Source organism: Ornithorhynchus anatinus, chromosome 5, assembly GCF_004115215.2.
Source record: "Ornithorhynchus anatinus isolate Pmale09 chromosome 5, mOrnAna1.pri.v4, whole genome shotgun sequence".
Lineage (NCBI taxonomy): Eukaryota > Metazoa > Chordata > Mammalia > Monotremata > Ornithorhynchidae > Ornithorhynchus > Ornithorhynchus anatinus.
The window spans coordinates 55,107,399-55,124,528 of record NC_041732.1 but is presented as its reverse complement, the minus strand read 5'-3'; the positions used below and the strand labels follow the sequence as shown (position 1 = coordinate 55,124,528).

General features: G+C 43.1%; 1 protein-coding gene across 8 annotated transcripts in view; it reads left to right on the top strand.

Annotated features, from left to right (window-relative positions):
- The window catches only part of TJP1 (tight junction protein 1), a 250,808-nt gene that overhangs the window by 182,663 nt on the left and 51,015 nt on the right, over positions 1-17,130 (top strand). For all 8 annotated transcript variants that reach the window (XM_029064657.2, XM_029064656.2, XM_029064651.2 and 5 more), the window contains 6 exons: positions 713-837; positions 3,593-3,695; positions 11,599-11,878; positions 12,805-12,908; positions 14,949-15,117; positions 15,456-15,600. In XM_029064657.2, the coding sequence (XP_028920490.1) occupies positions 713-837; positions 3,593-3,695; positions 11,599-11,878; positions 12,805-12,908; positions 14,949-15,117; positions 15,456-15,600 (926 nt within the window). The remainder of the gene's footprint in view (positions 1-712; positions 838-3,592; positions 3,696-11,598; positions 11,879-12,804; positions 12,909-14,948; positions 15,118-15,455; positions 15,601-17,130) is intronic.

Genomic DNA, 17,130 nt, shown 5'->3' with positions numbered 1-17,130 from the left:
CTGACAAGCGGCTGAGTTGGGATTTGAACCCATGACTTCTGACTCCCAAGCCCTTGCTCTTTCCACTGAGCCATGCTGCTTCTCTAAATGAGACATAGACTCTATCCAACTTGATTACTTTAGAACAGTGCCTGGCACAAAGTAAGCACTTAACAAATACAATTAAAAAATAGTTTCAACAGTTGATAGGAAGGTTTGTTGCCACTTAATGATAATCGAATTTGAATCTGGTAGTTGAAATCAAGAAGGAAGAAAAGGAAAAGAGCAGTTCAGTTGTATCCACTGCACATCCACACTGAAAGTACGTGTCAAAGGGTAGTCTTGAATAAATCTATCAGCCAACCTTAATTTACCCTGAGTTGGGTAATGCTGTTTTCTCCTATTTTCCTTAATCGTAATAAAAACTGATCACAGAAGCCCCATGCTTGATCTGTCATTTGCATTGTGAAGCTTAGCCTGTTTACTTGATGAATCTAAAATCATTGTTGCTAAATATATAATTCTTTGTATAGTTCAGAGTAATCATTTTTCAGTAAAGGCCAAGAAGTCACATGGTCATTTATGTCCAAAACAATAGACATATTAAACTCTTGATTACCAAAACTAAGCTTGATCTGTGAGTTATTTAGTTAAATGCCATACTGTAAAGTAGAATCCGGCAAATCAAAGCCTTTGATTTCTTATGAAATGTGAATGTTCTTTTTAACTCCAGGCTCCTGGATTTGGGTTTGGAATCGCAATATCGGGAGGAAGAGATAACCCTCATTTTCAGAGTGGTGAAACCTCAATAGTCATTTCAGATGTGCTGAAAGGAGGTCCAGCTGAAGGACAGCTGCAGTAAGTATTTCCCTTGCCTTTGTTCCCTCGCAGCTGTGCCAGAGGATAGACTTCATCTGGGATGGGTGGGACAATGGGTTGGTTCCAGTTAATCTGGGAGGGGGTTCATCTGAAGGTAAGAAAACTGACATCCCTTAATTGTTGGACAGTCTACTCCATTAGAATAAGTTTGGTGTCCATTTTTGGAATTTGTCCCCGTCGTGGCCTTTTTACCTTGTGGCTGCATTGAACTTTCTACGGCATACAGAATTCCCCACGAGTCATCTGAAGAATGGATTTCCTTCACTGACAATTGTTGCTCTTAGGATTTAGGAGAGACGTCCGCGAAGCGAGGCTGTTGGCTGGCCAGACTGTCAGTCCTGTCATGGTTGCTAGCTCCGAAATATTGGACTGTAAACTCCCTCTAATAATAATAATAATGATACTATCTATTAAGTGCTTACTATGTGCCAAGCACTGTTCTAAGTCCTGTAGGGGATAAAGGTAATCACATTGTCCCAGGTGGGGCTCCCAGTCTTAATCCCCATTTTACAGATGAGGTAACTGAGGCCCAGAGAAGTTAAGTGATTTGCCCAAAGTCACAGAGCTGACAAGTGGCGGAGCCGGGATTACAACCCGCGACTTCTGACTCCCAAGCCTGTGCTCTTTCCACTGAGCCACGCTGCCTCTAGACTGTAAGCCCAATGAAAGCAGGGAATGTCTGTTTATTGTTGTGATGTACTCTCCCAAATGCTTAGTACAGTACTCTGCACACAGTAAGTGCTCAGTCAATATGATCGACAGACTGACCAGGGTCCATGCCCCATAGGGAGCTTGATGCAGCCGGCACTTGTAGTTTGGACAAGTTCAGGACATAATAATAATAATGTTGGTATTTGTTAAGCACTTACTATGTGCAGAGAACTGTTCTAAGCGCTGGGGGAGATGCAGGGTCATCACATTGTCTCACGTGAGGCTCACAGTTAATCCCCATTTTACAGATGAGGTAACTGAGGCACAGAGAAGTTAAGTGACTTGCCCACAGTCACACAGCCCGCCAAATGGCAGGGACTGTCTCTATCTGTTGCCGACTTGTTCATTCCAAGCGCTTAGTACAGTGCTCTGCACATAGTAAGCGCTCAATAAATACTATTGAATGAAAGTGGCAGAGTTGGGAGTCGAAGCCATGACATCTTTCGACACTTCCTCAAGCACTCTGATCCATAGAGCCAATTCTGCTGTATCAAGTTCCCTTTTTTTTTTAGCAATCTTGGATAGCATTGTCGGGGAGCATGCTCCCGGGAGTAGGAGTAGCACATCACATCGTTCCCGTTAGAGAAGCAGCATGGCTCGGTGGAAAGAGCACGGGCTTTGGAGTCAGAGGTCATGGGTTTGAATCCCGGCTCGGCCACTTGTCAGCTGTGTGACTTTGGGCAAGTCACTTCACTTCTCGGTGCCTCAGTTACCTCATCTGTAAAATGGGGATGAAGACTGTGAGCCCCACGTGGGACAACCTGATTCCCCTGTGTCTACCCCAGCGCTTAGAACAGTGCTCGGCACATAGTAAGCGCTTAACAAATACCAACATCATCATCATCATCACCCCGACTCTCCTCGCCCTCGTTACTTCGTTCATCACTTTCCTACAGTGTTCACTAGTAGTCCCGCTGCCAGTCCAGTAGAACGTGCGTGCCTTGGGGAATCGGGAGCCCCAGATTTCTGGTCCGGTTCAGCCCGCTCTCCGGTGGTGCCCCCATTGTTGAGGGTTTCTGTTTCCCCGAGGTGGACGGGCTCAGCAGGAATCCCCCAAAGAGGTGGCCAATGTGGGCTGTGAAGACTGTAGCCGAGGCAACTCTCAAGCTTGGCCTAAATGGATAGAGCACCGGCCTGGGAGTCAGAAGGGCCTGGGTTCTAATCCCGGCTCCGCCACTTGTCTGCTGCATGACGTTGGGCAAGTTACTTCACTTCTCTGGGCCTCACTTCCCTCATTCGTAAAATGGGGATTGAGACAGTCAACCCCATGTGGGATGGAGGCTGTGTCCAACCTACTTCGCTTGTGTCTTCCCCAGTGTTTAGTGCAGTGCCTGGCACATAGTAAGCACATAACAAATACCACTATTATTATTATTAAGGAGCCACAGCCCAGGGTCAACACTAGATTGTGGTCCCTTTGGCTTTATGACTTGCGAACGAAGGAGACTTGTGTGTGCACTTGGCAATGGACCGGACCCCTGCCCATCTACTTGCTCTCTGCATACTGGGCCTCAGCTGAAATGTGATGATAGATGGGGGTGAGAGGGAAGGAGAGAGACCTCGGGCAAGCCACAACCCCTAGAATCAGCTCCTACACAGCAAGTTCTTGGTCCCAGAGTTTCAGGACTGAGACTTGTTTCGTCGTTCCCGTTGGCTAGTCCATCACTTAGCGTTCCGCAGACAGTAGGTGCTCGTTAGGAACTTGATTCCGGAAAAAAGTTATTTTTATTTGTGAAGCATGCTTGGGGTAGTGCAGTCAGAGCACGCTCCTGGCTAGAGGAGAGAGCGAGGACCGCTGTTGGTTTTAGCACTTTCCTGTACTCTTTTCCTAATCCTTGCTGGAGATTAGGCAATTCCATAACTTATTCATTGCCTGCAGCATACACCTCCCGCCATTAGGAACATGTCCTTCGCCTGGAGAAAAGCGTCAAAGAGGGCCTTCCTCTTTTAAGTAAATTCATTTTGACTCTCTCCATGGGCCAGAAATGGTTTTTCAGTAATGATCTTTTGCTTGTCTCTTCAGGGAAAATGACCGCGTTGCAATGGTTAATGGCGTTTCTATGGATAATGTGGAACATGCATTTGCGGTCCAACAACTGAGGAAAAGTGGGAAGAATGCAAAAATTGTAAGTGACCATTACTTACCACTCAAGCCTTGCTGTGCGATGTATTTCTGGATGTGTTAAGTTCTCGCTTTTCCTAATATATCTGGTTGCTGTGAAACTAAGGCAGGTTTATTTTACTTTTTGACCCTCAAATCGAGAGGTTATTTGAAAAGAGAGGTTCAAGAAAAATTGCAAGTATAATAGATGATTCCACATTCCCCCCAACCACATTACTGTGAAAATTGTAGGAATGTGCCACAGCTAGAAATAACATCTCTGCCATTAAAAAGCCCCACAGAACTCTTTTGTCTACAATCACTGGGGGACAGCCATTAATATAAATGTAATAATTTATAAAATATATGGACATGCAGCTTGATCGGGATGTCCACTTGATTTTTGCTGGTAACCTTGGATAATTGAAAAAATGGACCATAGTCCTGTATTTCTAATAAGATCCATTGTCAACCCCAAGTTTCCAGCAAGCTGTGTTCTGTCACAGTCCACAGAGCAGAAGAAACCTATCAAGCTCTCCTGCTCTCCAGCCAGAGATGAAGGATAATAATAATTATGGTATTTATGTAGCGCTTAGTATGTGCCAAGCACTGTTCTAAGCACTGGGGTAGACACAAGGTAATGAGGTGGGACACAGTCCCTATCCCACATAGGGATCACAGTCTTAATCCCCATTTTACTTCTCTGAGGTACAGAGAAGTGAAGTAACAAACCACAGCAGACACGTGGCAGAGTCGGGATTAGAACCCATGTCCTCACTCTCCCAGGCCCATGCCCTTTCCATACTGCTTCCCTCTCCAAAAGGACCTTTCGTCGTCTTAATCTTCTGTTCCTCACGGTCGGGGGAAAGCTTCTGGTTGTTGGGGTGATAGTTTCCCTTTTTCTGTTTTTGTCTTCAAATTTGCTCTGAATTTACTTTTTCCAGAATGTGATGGGTTTCTTCTGCTCTCTGGATTGTGGTGGAACACAGCTTGCTGGAAACTTGGGCTTGACAGCAGATCTTATTAGAAATATTGGACCATGTCCAGTTTTTCAATTACCCCATGTTATCAGTTACCTGGAGTGCCTGAGTTGGAGGTTGAGCTGAATAGTTGAGTTTAGTGTACTGTTAGTAATCAGCAGCACTGTGTTACCGGTCGTAACCAACATTATGTTGGTTGTATTTAAAGTTGTGCGCAGTATGCGGGAAAAATGCTTAGTCCTAACCAGCTGAATTAAAGCATATGACTAGGCGATTATTACCTTTTTAGTAATGAAAGTTGGAGGAAAAAAAACAGCCATACAACCACTCATATTTCAGCTCTTTGCTCCTAGGAAATCTCTAAAGGGAAAAGAAAAAAAAGGGTACAGATTGTTGTCAGACCATCCATCAGTGACATTTATTAAGTGCTTACTTTGTGCAGAGCACTGTACTAAGTGCTGAGGGGAATAAAACTCCAGTCCTCAAGGGGTTCACAATGTCTCCCACTCTAGACTAAGCTCCTCGTGATGTGTCTGTCAACTCTTTTGTATTGTACTCTCCCAAGTGCTTAGTGTGGTGCTCTGCAACATAGCCCTCAGTAAATACCATTAATTGAAGATATGCACACTTTTTTTTTTCCCCTTTTCCTTTAGAGATTTCCTAGAAGAGAGAGAAAATATGGGTGGATGGATGGTTGGTTTTTCCTCCCATTTGCCCTTAGTAAGAATTCATATTGCTGTGCGGCCTGGTTGAAATATATAGTTTTGCAAATATGTGTACTGACTCAGCAATCCCCAAAGGAATCTCTCATCTACTATTATCAGGATCACAGGAGACAGCTTGCTTCATCAGTGTTGCTGATAAGGCAGCTGCGGATTGTATTCTGAGCGCATCAGCAAATTGTCATCCAAAAGACCACACTGTAGTTAGTACTGCTGAATTCTTTAGTAATGTTTGAAGTTGAAAGTCGAGAGAATGTAGCACTAAAATAGCCAGGGCATATTTCACTCTGCTTACTATTTACCGGTCCTGTTTTCCATTCTGCCCTTCTGAGGGTCATAGCATCTCAGACTTCGAAGTGGCGAGATGTAAAAACAATCTCTGTCCCATCCCTTTCTTATTCCCATGTGAATTTCAATTAGAAATCACTCCCAGAATTCAGAAACTATTTTTTCTTTCCAGTGGTGCTTGTGAAGTGCTTACTACCAGGCACTGGCGTAAGCGCTGGGGTGGATAGAGGCTAATCAGGTCCGTCGCAGTCCTTGGTCCACATGGGGCCCCATTTTAGAGCCCCGTTTTACAGATAAGGTAACTGAGGCACAGAGAAGTGAAGTGACTTGTCCATACATAGTCACAGAGCAGACAAGTGGCGGAGTCGGATTAGAACCCAGGTACTTCTGACTCCAAGGCCCGTGTTCTATCCACTAAGCCATGCTGCTTCTCATCACTTGGTCTGCAAACTAGTACCATAACTCTAGTTATCCCTTATTAAGCACATTGGAGTAAGGCTTTTTTTGTAAAACAGCACAGGGAAAACAACCCTTTCTTAAATAGTTCCATTTTGAGTTGTGGTATTTTAGGCATGACTGTTTTAGCAGTGCTCGTTTCACGCTAATTCAGTAAATTAAATGGAAATTCTCATTCCCTGAATTACGGGGTGCAAAACTCTATTCCCATCTTTCTCCAAGCCTGAACATGTACTCTTTGTGCACATCAGGAACAATTTACAAAATAAAGGGTAATTATGTTAATTCCTGTAATTTTTTCTGACTTATTCTAAGCGACATGAACTTAGGCAATTGCACTACATAGATGACTTATTAAACTTGCAAAACAAACAAAACCGATCATCACTGAAAGGTAGTAATTTGCCTCTCTGGGCGCATTACGATTTTATGTTTCTGAAAAAGTGCAGAATATATAATAAGCAGCAGTTTGTTTAGCAGTGATTCGCATAACTGTAGAAAAGTGTTTTTTTTAAGGATTTCTGCTTTGAACTTTCTTTTGTTCTGTGGTGCTTTTATTGGTTTATGTGTATTTAAAAATGTATGCCTTTCTGCTTATGTAATTTTGATGGCCTTCCTATGCATGTAGTTTCCTAAATTTCTTTGCATTATATCATAACTTGGATGATTCCAATTATGCACACTAGTTGGCAGATTCTAGAAGCTAAAAATTAATATGAAATTACACCCTTTCTGAAAGGAAACTACTTTCAGCAATGAACTGTCATACCTTATTTATTAACCCCAGATGATGACTCAACTTTGGAAAGAAAAAATTTTAGGAAAAATACATTTTAAGAAAAGTTTAGCATTTTCATTTCAAAGCAGCACATGTTGAAACAGGAACGAAGTTTGGCAACCAGAAGTGTGAAGGCTCAGGATGTTCACCCCAGGTGACCCCCACTTCATGCCAACAGTTTGCAGCCCTGCTTAATAATCAATTTGAATTTCAAAGTGGAATGGCTAAATTGCTCTGATTTTAGAGAATCTGGCTGGGGGTAAGGTTCCAATGACTTTCCATTGCTTATGGAGTCAGGGAACTTGTTTCTACTCCTCTGAAATCTGGATTCTAAGTGAAATAAGAGTAAAATGCCCTTCCTCAACCTTTAAAGAAGGGTCAAAGGGATTCTTTGGTCTGTGAGCAAAACCGTTGCACCCTTCCTCAACCCCTTGACCCCGAAGGCATTTTAAAGTTCAGTAGCCCTAAATTATATTACTGTGGTTATAATGTTAACTTTTCCGTTGCCTATGGCCCCATAGTGTTGAGGCATTATTACACTGTTGTGTTTGATCGCTAAACTTTCCTAGCAATATTTCTGTAATTTTGAGGACTCCCATATTTCAGATGCGAAACTGAGGTTGCCAAAAGCTTATCCAGCCGTGAATCAAACCAGTATTAGGCAACGAAAAATTCGGACCATTAATTTTGAAGTCATTTGTCTACTGCAGAGGCCTGGAAGTTAGCCTGGCAATTAACCCAGCCCAAACTGGAAGGAGCCTGGAACATTCACCTGGAAGCCTCTTTGGGGCATGTGCATTTGTTCCTGGGGATGTGGGGACTTGTACATTAGTTATTTTAAATAGAGACCTCACCTACTCTTTTCCTGATTCTTTTTCCCATTGGACCGCCAGTCTTCCCTTTGTCATGAAACACCCCAAATATCAGGGATTAAAAAACCAAGTTAAATCTATACATTAGAGGTAGGGCAAATAGGAAATGTAGAAGTCAGTGTTATTTTTGATTGCGTTGGAGGTGTTGATCGGAGGCAGCGCTGCCTTATTTTTACATCTGTACTTGCCATTTTAAAGCAATCAGTCAGTGGTACTTATTGAACAGTTACTTACTGGGTGCAGAAAACACTTAGTGCACGCTCAAGGTGTGCAGTGGACTTGTCTTGTACTTTCTGTCCTACTTTCACAAGCCCAGAAGTGCACTGCCCCTAGTGAGCATTCCATGAGTACCATTCCTGCTACCAGATGAAGATACTCTTAAATATTCTTTTTCCCTTTTTCTGTGTACAGTTTAATGTCTTGGTTAAATTTTTAGATTCCTTTTAGAAACCTGAAGAGGAAGGCACCCTAAATCTAGTAAAGTGGTCAAGATTCTTCATCATCAGTAATATCTGCTGACCGCTTTCAGAACGCTGTAATAATTGTTTGGGAGAGTATAATGTAACAGAGTTGACAGACACATTTCCTCATTCCAAGTGCTTAGTGCAGTGCTCTGCACATAGTAAGCGCTCAATAAATACTATTGAATGAATGAATTTCCTGCCTTCAGTATGCTAAAAGCTGGAATTTTCCTCTGAAACATTTCATAGCCTATCAATCAGTAGTATTTATCAAGTGCTTAACTCTGTGCAAAGCACTATATTAAGCATGGGGAAGAATACAGTACACAAACATTGGTAGACACGTTGTCTGCCCACAGTGAGCTTACAGTCTAGGGTGGGGAGACAGACATTGAATAAAAGACAGATATTTTTGTAAGTGTTGTGGGACTGAGGGTGGGATGAATATCATGTTCCAAAAAGTACAGATCCAAGTGTATAGATGGCACAGAAGGGAGCGGGAGTCAGGGAAAAGGGGGCTTATCGGGGAAGGCCTCTTGGCGGAGATGTGAACTTATTAAGGCTTTGAAGTTGGAGAGAGTGGTCTGGTGTGTATGGAGGGGGGAAGGGGAGGTCCAGGCTAAGGGGAGGATGTGGGAAAGGGGTTGGGGTCGAGATAGAAGAGTGAGAAATTTGGGACCAAAGGGGCAAAGTGTGTGGGCTGGGCTGCAGTAGGAGATTGGTGAGGTAAGGTAGAAAGGGCAAGCTGATTGAGTAAGGAATTAAACACCGAATCGGATGGGCAACCACTGGGAGTTCTTGTGTGGGGAGATGTGGACTGAACTTTTTTTTTTGAATATACAAAAACGGCCTGGGCAGCAGAAAGAAGTATGGACTGGAGTGGGGAGAGACAGGAGGCAGAGAGGTCAGCGAGGAGGTAGATGCAGTAATCAAGGCGAGATAGGATAGCTGTTTGGATCAACGTAGTGGCAATTTGGATGGAGCAGAAAGGAGGATTTTAGCAGTGCAGAGGTAGAACTGACCGGATTTGGTGACAGATTGAATATGTGGGTTGAGCGAGATAGATGAGGTGAGGATAATGCCAAGGTTTCAGGCTTGTGAAGCAGAGAGGATAGTGGTACTGTTTACAATGATGGGAAAGTCACAGGAGAATAGGGTTGGGAGGGAAGGTGAGGAGGTCTGTTTGGATGCTTTAAATTTAAGATGATGGCAGAGATGTCCTGAAGGCAGGAGAAAATATGAGACTGCAGAGAAGGAGAGAGCTCAGAGCTGAAGATGGGAGAATCACCTACATAGAGATAACGGTTGAAGCCATGGGAGCTGTGGTAAATAGTCGCAAGGGACTGTAAGCTTGTCGTGGACCAGAATGGTATCCTCCAACTCCATTGTAGTCTCCCAAGTGCATAGTACAGTGCTCTGCACACAATAAGAAGACAAGCAGCGTGGCTCAGTGGAAAGAGCACGGGCTTGGGAGTCAGAGGTTGTGGGTTCTAATGCCGCTCTGCCACTTGGCAGCTGTGTGACTTTGGAAAAGTCGCTTCACTTAATGTTTGTATTTGTTAAGCGCTTACTGTGTGCAGAGCACTGTTCTAAGCGCTGGGGTAGATACAGGGTAATCAGGTTGTCTCACGTGAGGCTCATAGTTAATCCTCATTTTACAGATGAGGTCACTGAGGCACAGAGAAGTTAAGTGACTTGCCCACAGTCACACAGCTGACAAGTGGCAGAGCTGGGAGTCGAACCCATGACCTCTGACTCCCAAGCCCAGGCTCTTTTCACTGAGCCACGCTGCTTCACTTCTCTGTGCCGCATCTGGAAAAGGGGGATTAAGACTGTGAGCCCCACATGGGACAACCTGATGACCTTGTATCTCCCCTAGTGCTTAGAACAGTGCTTGGCACGTAATAAGTGCTTAACAAACACCCGTCAATAAGCACGCAATTAATATCATTGACTGAAGGAAAGAAGCAAGCAGAGCTCCCACACGTGATAAGTTCTCTCCTCAAAACCTGGTGGAAACAGCTCATTTGTTTTCCCTCTATACTGTAAGATCACTGTGGGCAAGGAGTCTACCAACTGTGTTGTACTTGTAGTCTCCCAAGTGCTTAGTACATTGCTCAGCACGCAGTGAATGCCTAATAAATACCATCGATTTAGTGGATTGAAAGGGAGCCACCAGCTCCCTTTCCCCATTTATTCTTCAACTGTGAGTCTGTTGAGGGCCAGGGACAGTGTCTAATTCTCACCCCTGTTTTTTCCCCTTGACAGTTCAGCTCTTGGTACACAGTAAGCTCTTAGTAAATACTGTTATTACTAGGAAAAAATGATACAGATTTTTTCTTTGAAATTTCATTTTTCTCAACTATTCTGTGTGCAGATTCCTTGAATATAAAATCACTGACTATAGGCAGCTTAATTTTAGGATAAACGCAGCCACAGGAAATGTCAGATGACTGCTATAGTGGCCATAGCAAAATATTTTTTGAAAACCACTGCTCAGAAGCAAAGGGTGTAGTTTAAAAGCACTGAGCAGTAAAAGCCAAAATCCCAAAATACTTTCACCTAAAATGACTCTGTGTTGTTTTTTTTAGCATCATTGTGAAGTAGGGGCAAACGATACCTTTTTTTTTCCCCCCGATGATTTGACACAGCTGTAAAGAAATACTTAATATAGTTTATTCTGTCATTCTAAGTATTGTTGCTGCTTATTACAACTCAGCTGTACTCTTTCAAGGGCTTAACTTGGTCTGCACATAGTTGGTGCTCAATAAATTTCCCCCATTGATCATTAGGTTATCCTCCCTGCCTTGATTTTCCGTAATATCGAAAGACCCTTTTGGTCTCTGCCCTTTATGTCTCTCATTGATAATAACAGTTTTTGTCTTATCTGCCCTCATCAAATGCATCTCACTTCCCCCCGCCCCCAAAGCCCAACTGAAGGCTCTCCTCCTCCAGGAGGCCTTCCCAGACTAAGCCCTCCTATTCTCAGCTCCGCCCCACCACATCTCGCCCCGCCTCACTTCCTTAGCTGTACTCCCCTCCCTGCCCACAGCACTTGGGTATATATGTACACATGTATAATTGTATTTATTTATATTAATGTCTGTTTTACTTGTTCTGATGTGTATATCGATGCTATTGATGCCTGTTTACTTGTTTTGATATCTGACTCCCCCTTCTAGACTGTGAGCCTGTTGTGGGCAGATATTGTCTCTCTGTACTTCCTAAGTACTTAGTACAGTGCTCTGCACCCAGTAAGCGCTCAATAAATACGATTGAATGAATGAATGAAATGCGATTTCATGATAAGGCACTGACTGGACTACGAAAACCTTTGCATTTGAAACTAAAGAGCAGTGATTTCTCTGCAGACCATTCGCAGGAAGAAGAAAGTTCAAATAGCGGTAACCCGCTCAGAGCCCGAACCAGTGTCTGAAAATGAAGAAGACAGTTACGACGACGACGTCCACGATGTAAGAACTGCCCGTGGCGGTACACTCGGGAGCAGGAGGAGCGAGAAGAGCTGGGCGAGGGATCGGAGCGCAAGTCGAGAGAGGAGTCTCTCTCCTCGGTCTGACAGACGCTCGGTGGCTTCTAGCCAACGGGCGAAACCTACCAAAGTAACGCTGGTGAAATCCAGAAAGAATGAAGGTAATACTCTGCTCTTGGAAAGCATGTTTTTCATCTCCCTTGATTCTTCCCAATTAGGGGCCAAATGTGGATCAATAGTTGCAGTTAGCTGGGTGATGAAAGATTATTTGAGAAATTACTGCTAGTTTTTTCTCTCTAATATGTATATATTAATGTCCTTCAGGAAACACTTTGGACAATCCCACAGATTTAGGTAAACTGAAGGAGGGGGGACTATCTAATTTAACTATCCCAGTTCACGTTTTGTATTTACTTATTTTAAAAGGCTCCTGGTACACCTCTGTAGTAAATGTTCTAGAAGAGACGAATATCGATTTCAACAGTTTAACCAAAATCTGAAATATAGAAGTCACAGAATTAGCCTTTGGACTAATCCTTAGTTCCTTGAAAAACTTTTGTTGCTGAGATTAGGAAAGAAATCATGGACATTTAAATCAGTGGCATTTAAAGATTAGTTCTAAAAGTCAAAATTTCAAGTTAAAGCAATTCAGATCTGTGGCCCAAGAGTCTTATGGTGAATGGGAGTTTCTCTGTAATTTTTTCAGTTTTTTCTTTTCACTATTGAATAATTTACATAGAATAAATGCATTCTTCAATTATTCATAGTTTATCTCCTTAGGATGGGGCCATGTTTTGAGAAATAGTGCAACTCTGCCCACCCATCATCAAAGAAAAAACATTTTCTCTCTCCTTGAGCTTGTCCTTGTGTTGCAAAAATGAACTTTGTGTATTTCTATTTCCAAATTATTGGAAGCTGACAGAATTTTTTGCCAAGATGAATCGGCGTATTCAGACATATTTGTCGGCATTTGGGGATTAACTATTTTCTTCCCGCTAGGGATCTGTGCCATTAGCCATAAGGAATATGCCCAGATGTGTCAGTTTCATGATTTTTAAAGGACGTTCATTATATTACTTTATTCCAGAATATGGTCTTCGTTTGGCCAGCCATATATTTGTTAAAGAAATATCCCAAGACAGTTTGGCAGCCAGAGATGGCAATATCCAAGAAGGTGATGTTGTGTTGAAGGTATGATAATATTTCTAAATTTCCATCAGCTATGGTTAGTAGATTATGGGTTTTTGCCATTTCATTTATATTCAGTGAAACAATGAGAATAAGAGAAATCATTTAACTGTCAGTTGAGAAAAGTCATATGTCACTTTCATGGTAATTTTATTTTATTATATTAATATTGTATATCTTAGATTCACTGTTTATATGATATTGCCACAGGGCCTACATTATTTATAAAAGGGGCAGGTATTATAGCAAGTGGATACAGCACAGGCCTAGAAGGCAGAAGGTCATGGGTTATAATCCCGGCTCTACCATTTGTCTGCTGTGTGACTTGGGGCAAATCACTTCACTTCTCTGTGCCTCAGTTACCTTATCTGTAAAATGGGGATTGAGACTGTGAGGCCCAAGTGGGACAGGAGCTGTGTCCAACCCGATTTGCTTGTATTCACCCCAGCACTTAATACAGTGCCTGGCACATGGTAGGCGCCTAAGAAATGCCGTAGTTATCATTAGTAGTATTATTTTAGAAAATCAGGGGAAAATGGCATGAGCAGAGTAGAAGCAGATAAATAGTGGGCAGGAAGTATGCCAGTTCACTGATTTTATGACAGCAGGGAGGGGAGTAGACAAGGTTTTCTTGACATTAAGAGGCTTTGTAAGGCAACTGTAATGATGTCATTACAATTTAAGGGGATATACCATATATTTCATATAGCACTCCCTGCCCCTCCTTCCCCCACCCCCATCCTCACCCCCGTGTCCCCACCAAACCACTTTCACATCAATTGTCTCACTTTAACCTCTCAACACAACTATGAGGTAGGGAGAGGCCGAGGTAATATTTCTCATTTTACAGATTAGGAAGCAGAGGCACAGGCATTAAATAACTTACCCAAGATCACACAGTATGCTACTGGTTGAGTGGGTCTGGAACCTGGATCTCCTGACTCCCAGCTCCCTGCTGCCTAATATTGGAAATGGCAGCAATTGCCACAGAATAGAGGAATGGTTAAAATCTGGATGACTTGAAATAACTTCATAGTTATTGCTGATCCCTATAGGAAAAAGGCTAATAAGCAGGACATCTCTCCTGACCTCAGTTTCCCCTGCCATTAGTAAGCGGTTAAATGGAGACAGTGGAGGGTGTATATCTTTCTCTCTGAAGCATGGAAAAGGCTGCGTGTAGGGATGGAGTTTGTGGGGGAACCCAGACGAAAAGGATATCGGCCTGAATTTTTTTTTTTTATGGTATTAAAGTGCTTACTCTGTGTCAAGTACTGTTCTCAGAGCTGGGGCAGATACAAGTTTTATCTGGCTGAACACAGTGCCTCTTCCACATTGGGTTTACAGTTGAGGAAACAGAGGCACAGAGAAGTTAAGCGATGTGCCAAAAGCCACAGAGCAAGCAATTGGAAGAGCCAGGATTAGAACCTAGGTCCTCTGATGCCCAGGCCCATGCTGTTTCCACTAGACCATGCTGCTGCTTCTTGATTTTTAAATTTATAAATTTTCCAGTCTATTTTAAATATCTTTTATAATATCCCCCTCCCCCCTGCCACACACATACACGTAATGAGTTCACTTCATGTTTTTTAAATTAAACCAGGGGTTTGGCTCATCTTGTAACATGCCCAGTCTTTGCATGAACAAAAATTAGCAGTCTCAATTTAGAATCATTCCCTGGATTATGTTCAACTCATGCAGGGCCCTAGTGACCGTTTTAGGACTCCAGGGGCATCCCATTTGTTCAGCGTATCTGTCCTGCTTATGCGTTGACGGTACCCGACTTTATTGTCATGTTACTTGGAATGCCACTTTGATTATTTAGCTACACTAAGTGGCTTCTAATTTGTTTTAAGCATGACTTGGTAATTGAAGATTAATTCACTAATGCATGAAGGAAGGCAATTTGATAAATTAAGGATTTAAAATTCAGGATGAGCTTTTTCTAGTGGCAGAAGAGGACGCTGTGTTTTTTCTCATTCTTCCACACGGGCCATATGTTGTTTGTCATTTGTTTCCAACCCACCAGTCTCCGTTCTGTTGCAGATAAATGGCACCGTGACAGAAAATATGTCACTGTCAGATGCAAAGACATTAATAGAAAGGTCAAAAGGCAAGTTGAAAATGGTGGTTCAGAGAGACGAACGAGGTACTCTGTTGAACGTCCCCGATCTCACTGACAGCATTCACTCCACTAATGCTTCAGAAAGAGATGGTGAGTACTGGCCGCCTTAAAAAGGAAGTAACCTGATTCATTCCCAATACCAGGACTGTGTGAATTCTTGGTGGATTTTAATACGTTGTACTTTTTTAACAGTTTGAGAAGCCATGCCTTTACAGGTTAAAGAACGTACGCCCAAATGAAAAAAATAATAATAAAGAGCAGGGTTAGCACCCTGAGCCATAACTCGGGCCTCATTGAGGTCTTAGAAATGAGTCGCTTTCTGTGGAAATGTTCAGAAGCTCAGTTTCATTATTGTTAGCGCTCATCATCATTTGGTGGCTGCCATTTCATGAAACACCTTCCCCCTTCCCCCATCTTTTGTTTGACAGACATTTCAGAAATTCAGTCGCTGGCATCTGATCATTCCAACCGATCCCATGACCGGCCCCGCCGCAGCCGATCGCGCTCTCCCGACCCGAGGCCAGAGCCTCCGGACCATGCCAGACATTCTCCCCAGCAGCCCAGCAATGGCAGGTGATGGCACGATTGCGTCTGTTTGTCTAAAACGAGTTCTCTAGACCGTAAGCTCGTTGTGGGCAAGGAACGTGTCTATTATAGCCCACTCTCCCAAGCGCTTAGTGCAGTGTTCTGCACACAGTAAGCGCTCAATCAATGCAATTGAGTGGATGAATGAACGGATGCCCCGACGGGCAGATCGTGATTTGGTGCATGAGACATTTGGCAAATTGGGGTTTTCTTTCTCTGCGCGGTCGAGCTAAACCTTGGGTAAGACAAGTAATGAATGGTCAGCTCTCTTGTGACACGGGGGTCTATCTACTTTCTGGACAAGCCCCTCGAAAAGGAACACTCACATTGTGTAGTACAGGCATAACCAGTGCTTCCAGTATCACAGCCGTGTTTGTCAGGTAATTGTGGTAATTTCCCAATTTGGTAGCAGCTTTCTATCAGAAATACATAATAAAAAAATGCATCATGGAAGAAGTGAGTTCAGTGAATTTGTTAGTGTGTGTCCGAATAAACTTTCAACTTCAGAAAGTTGGCTTGATTGCTTTGGGTCAAGATTAGTCGGCCATCTCAGTAAAGTCTGTTTAAGAAATCAGTAATTGTTTTAAGAAGCCTTTCTTATAGGCAAATGTTAAAGGCAAATAGAATAGGGAGTGCTTGAATTAGCAGTGGGTGGTTAGAGTTATTTACAGTGTGTTCTCATATACTTGCTTTAATATTAGCTATTTATTTTTTGTTTAAAAAAGGACATGTACTTCCTTTTCTTTCATCATTAACCCCCAGGCACACATTCAAAGTCAGTATTATCAGATGCAAATGAAAACAGAAAATTTGTTCAGATTTCTCTACAAACCTACAAATAAACTTTATCAGCCCCTTAGGGGTGGACATTTCATTGAGCCAGTGACCCAAGAACAAGTCACAGTGTTATCCTCGTTCTCAATCTTATTTACTGAGTCCCAAGTCTGTGCAGAGTACTGTACTGAGAAGTTAGGAGAGCACAATACAAAAAAGTAGGTATCGCCAATCCCTACCCACAAGGAGCTTACAGACGAGAGTGGGAGACAGACATTAAAATACATTTGCAAATAGATGTGTGCCTAGTGCTCTGGAGCTCAGGGAGGGGTAAAAAAATGCTTAAGGGAAGTAGCCCGAAGTCCACAGACAATGAAGAAGGGAGGCCTTAGATGGAGAAGTGAGGGGCTTAGTCGGAGGAGAGGACATGGAAGGGAGGCTTAGTCGGGGAAGGCCTCTTGGAGTAGGGCTTTGAAGATGCGGAGAGAGGCTGTCTGTTGTATATAGAACTCTGGGAGTTCCAAGCCAGGGGGAGGACAGGGGCAAAGGGTCAGTGGTGAGAAAGATGAGCTCAAGGTACCATGAGAAAGTTGGTGTTAGAGGAGCGGAGAACATGGGTTGGATTGTGGGAGATGAGCGAGGTAAGGTAGGGGGAGAGCCCATGGTGAGTCTGATGTGGAGATAGATCGGCAGCCATCGGGAGCTTTTTGAGGAGAGTGGGGATGTGGACTGAGCGGTTGGGAA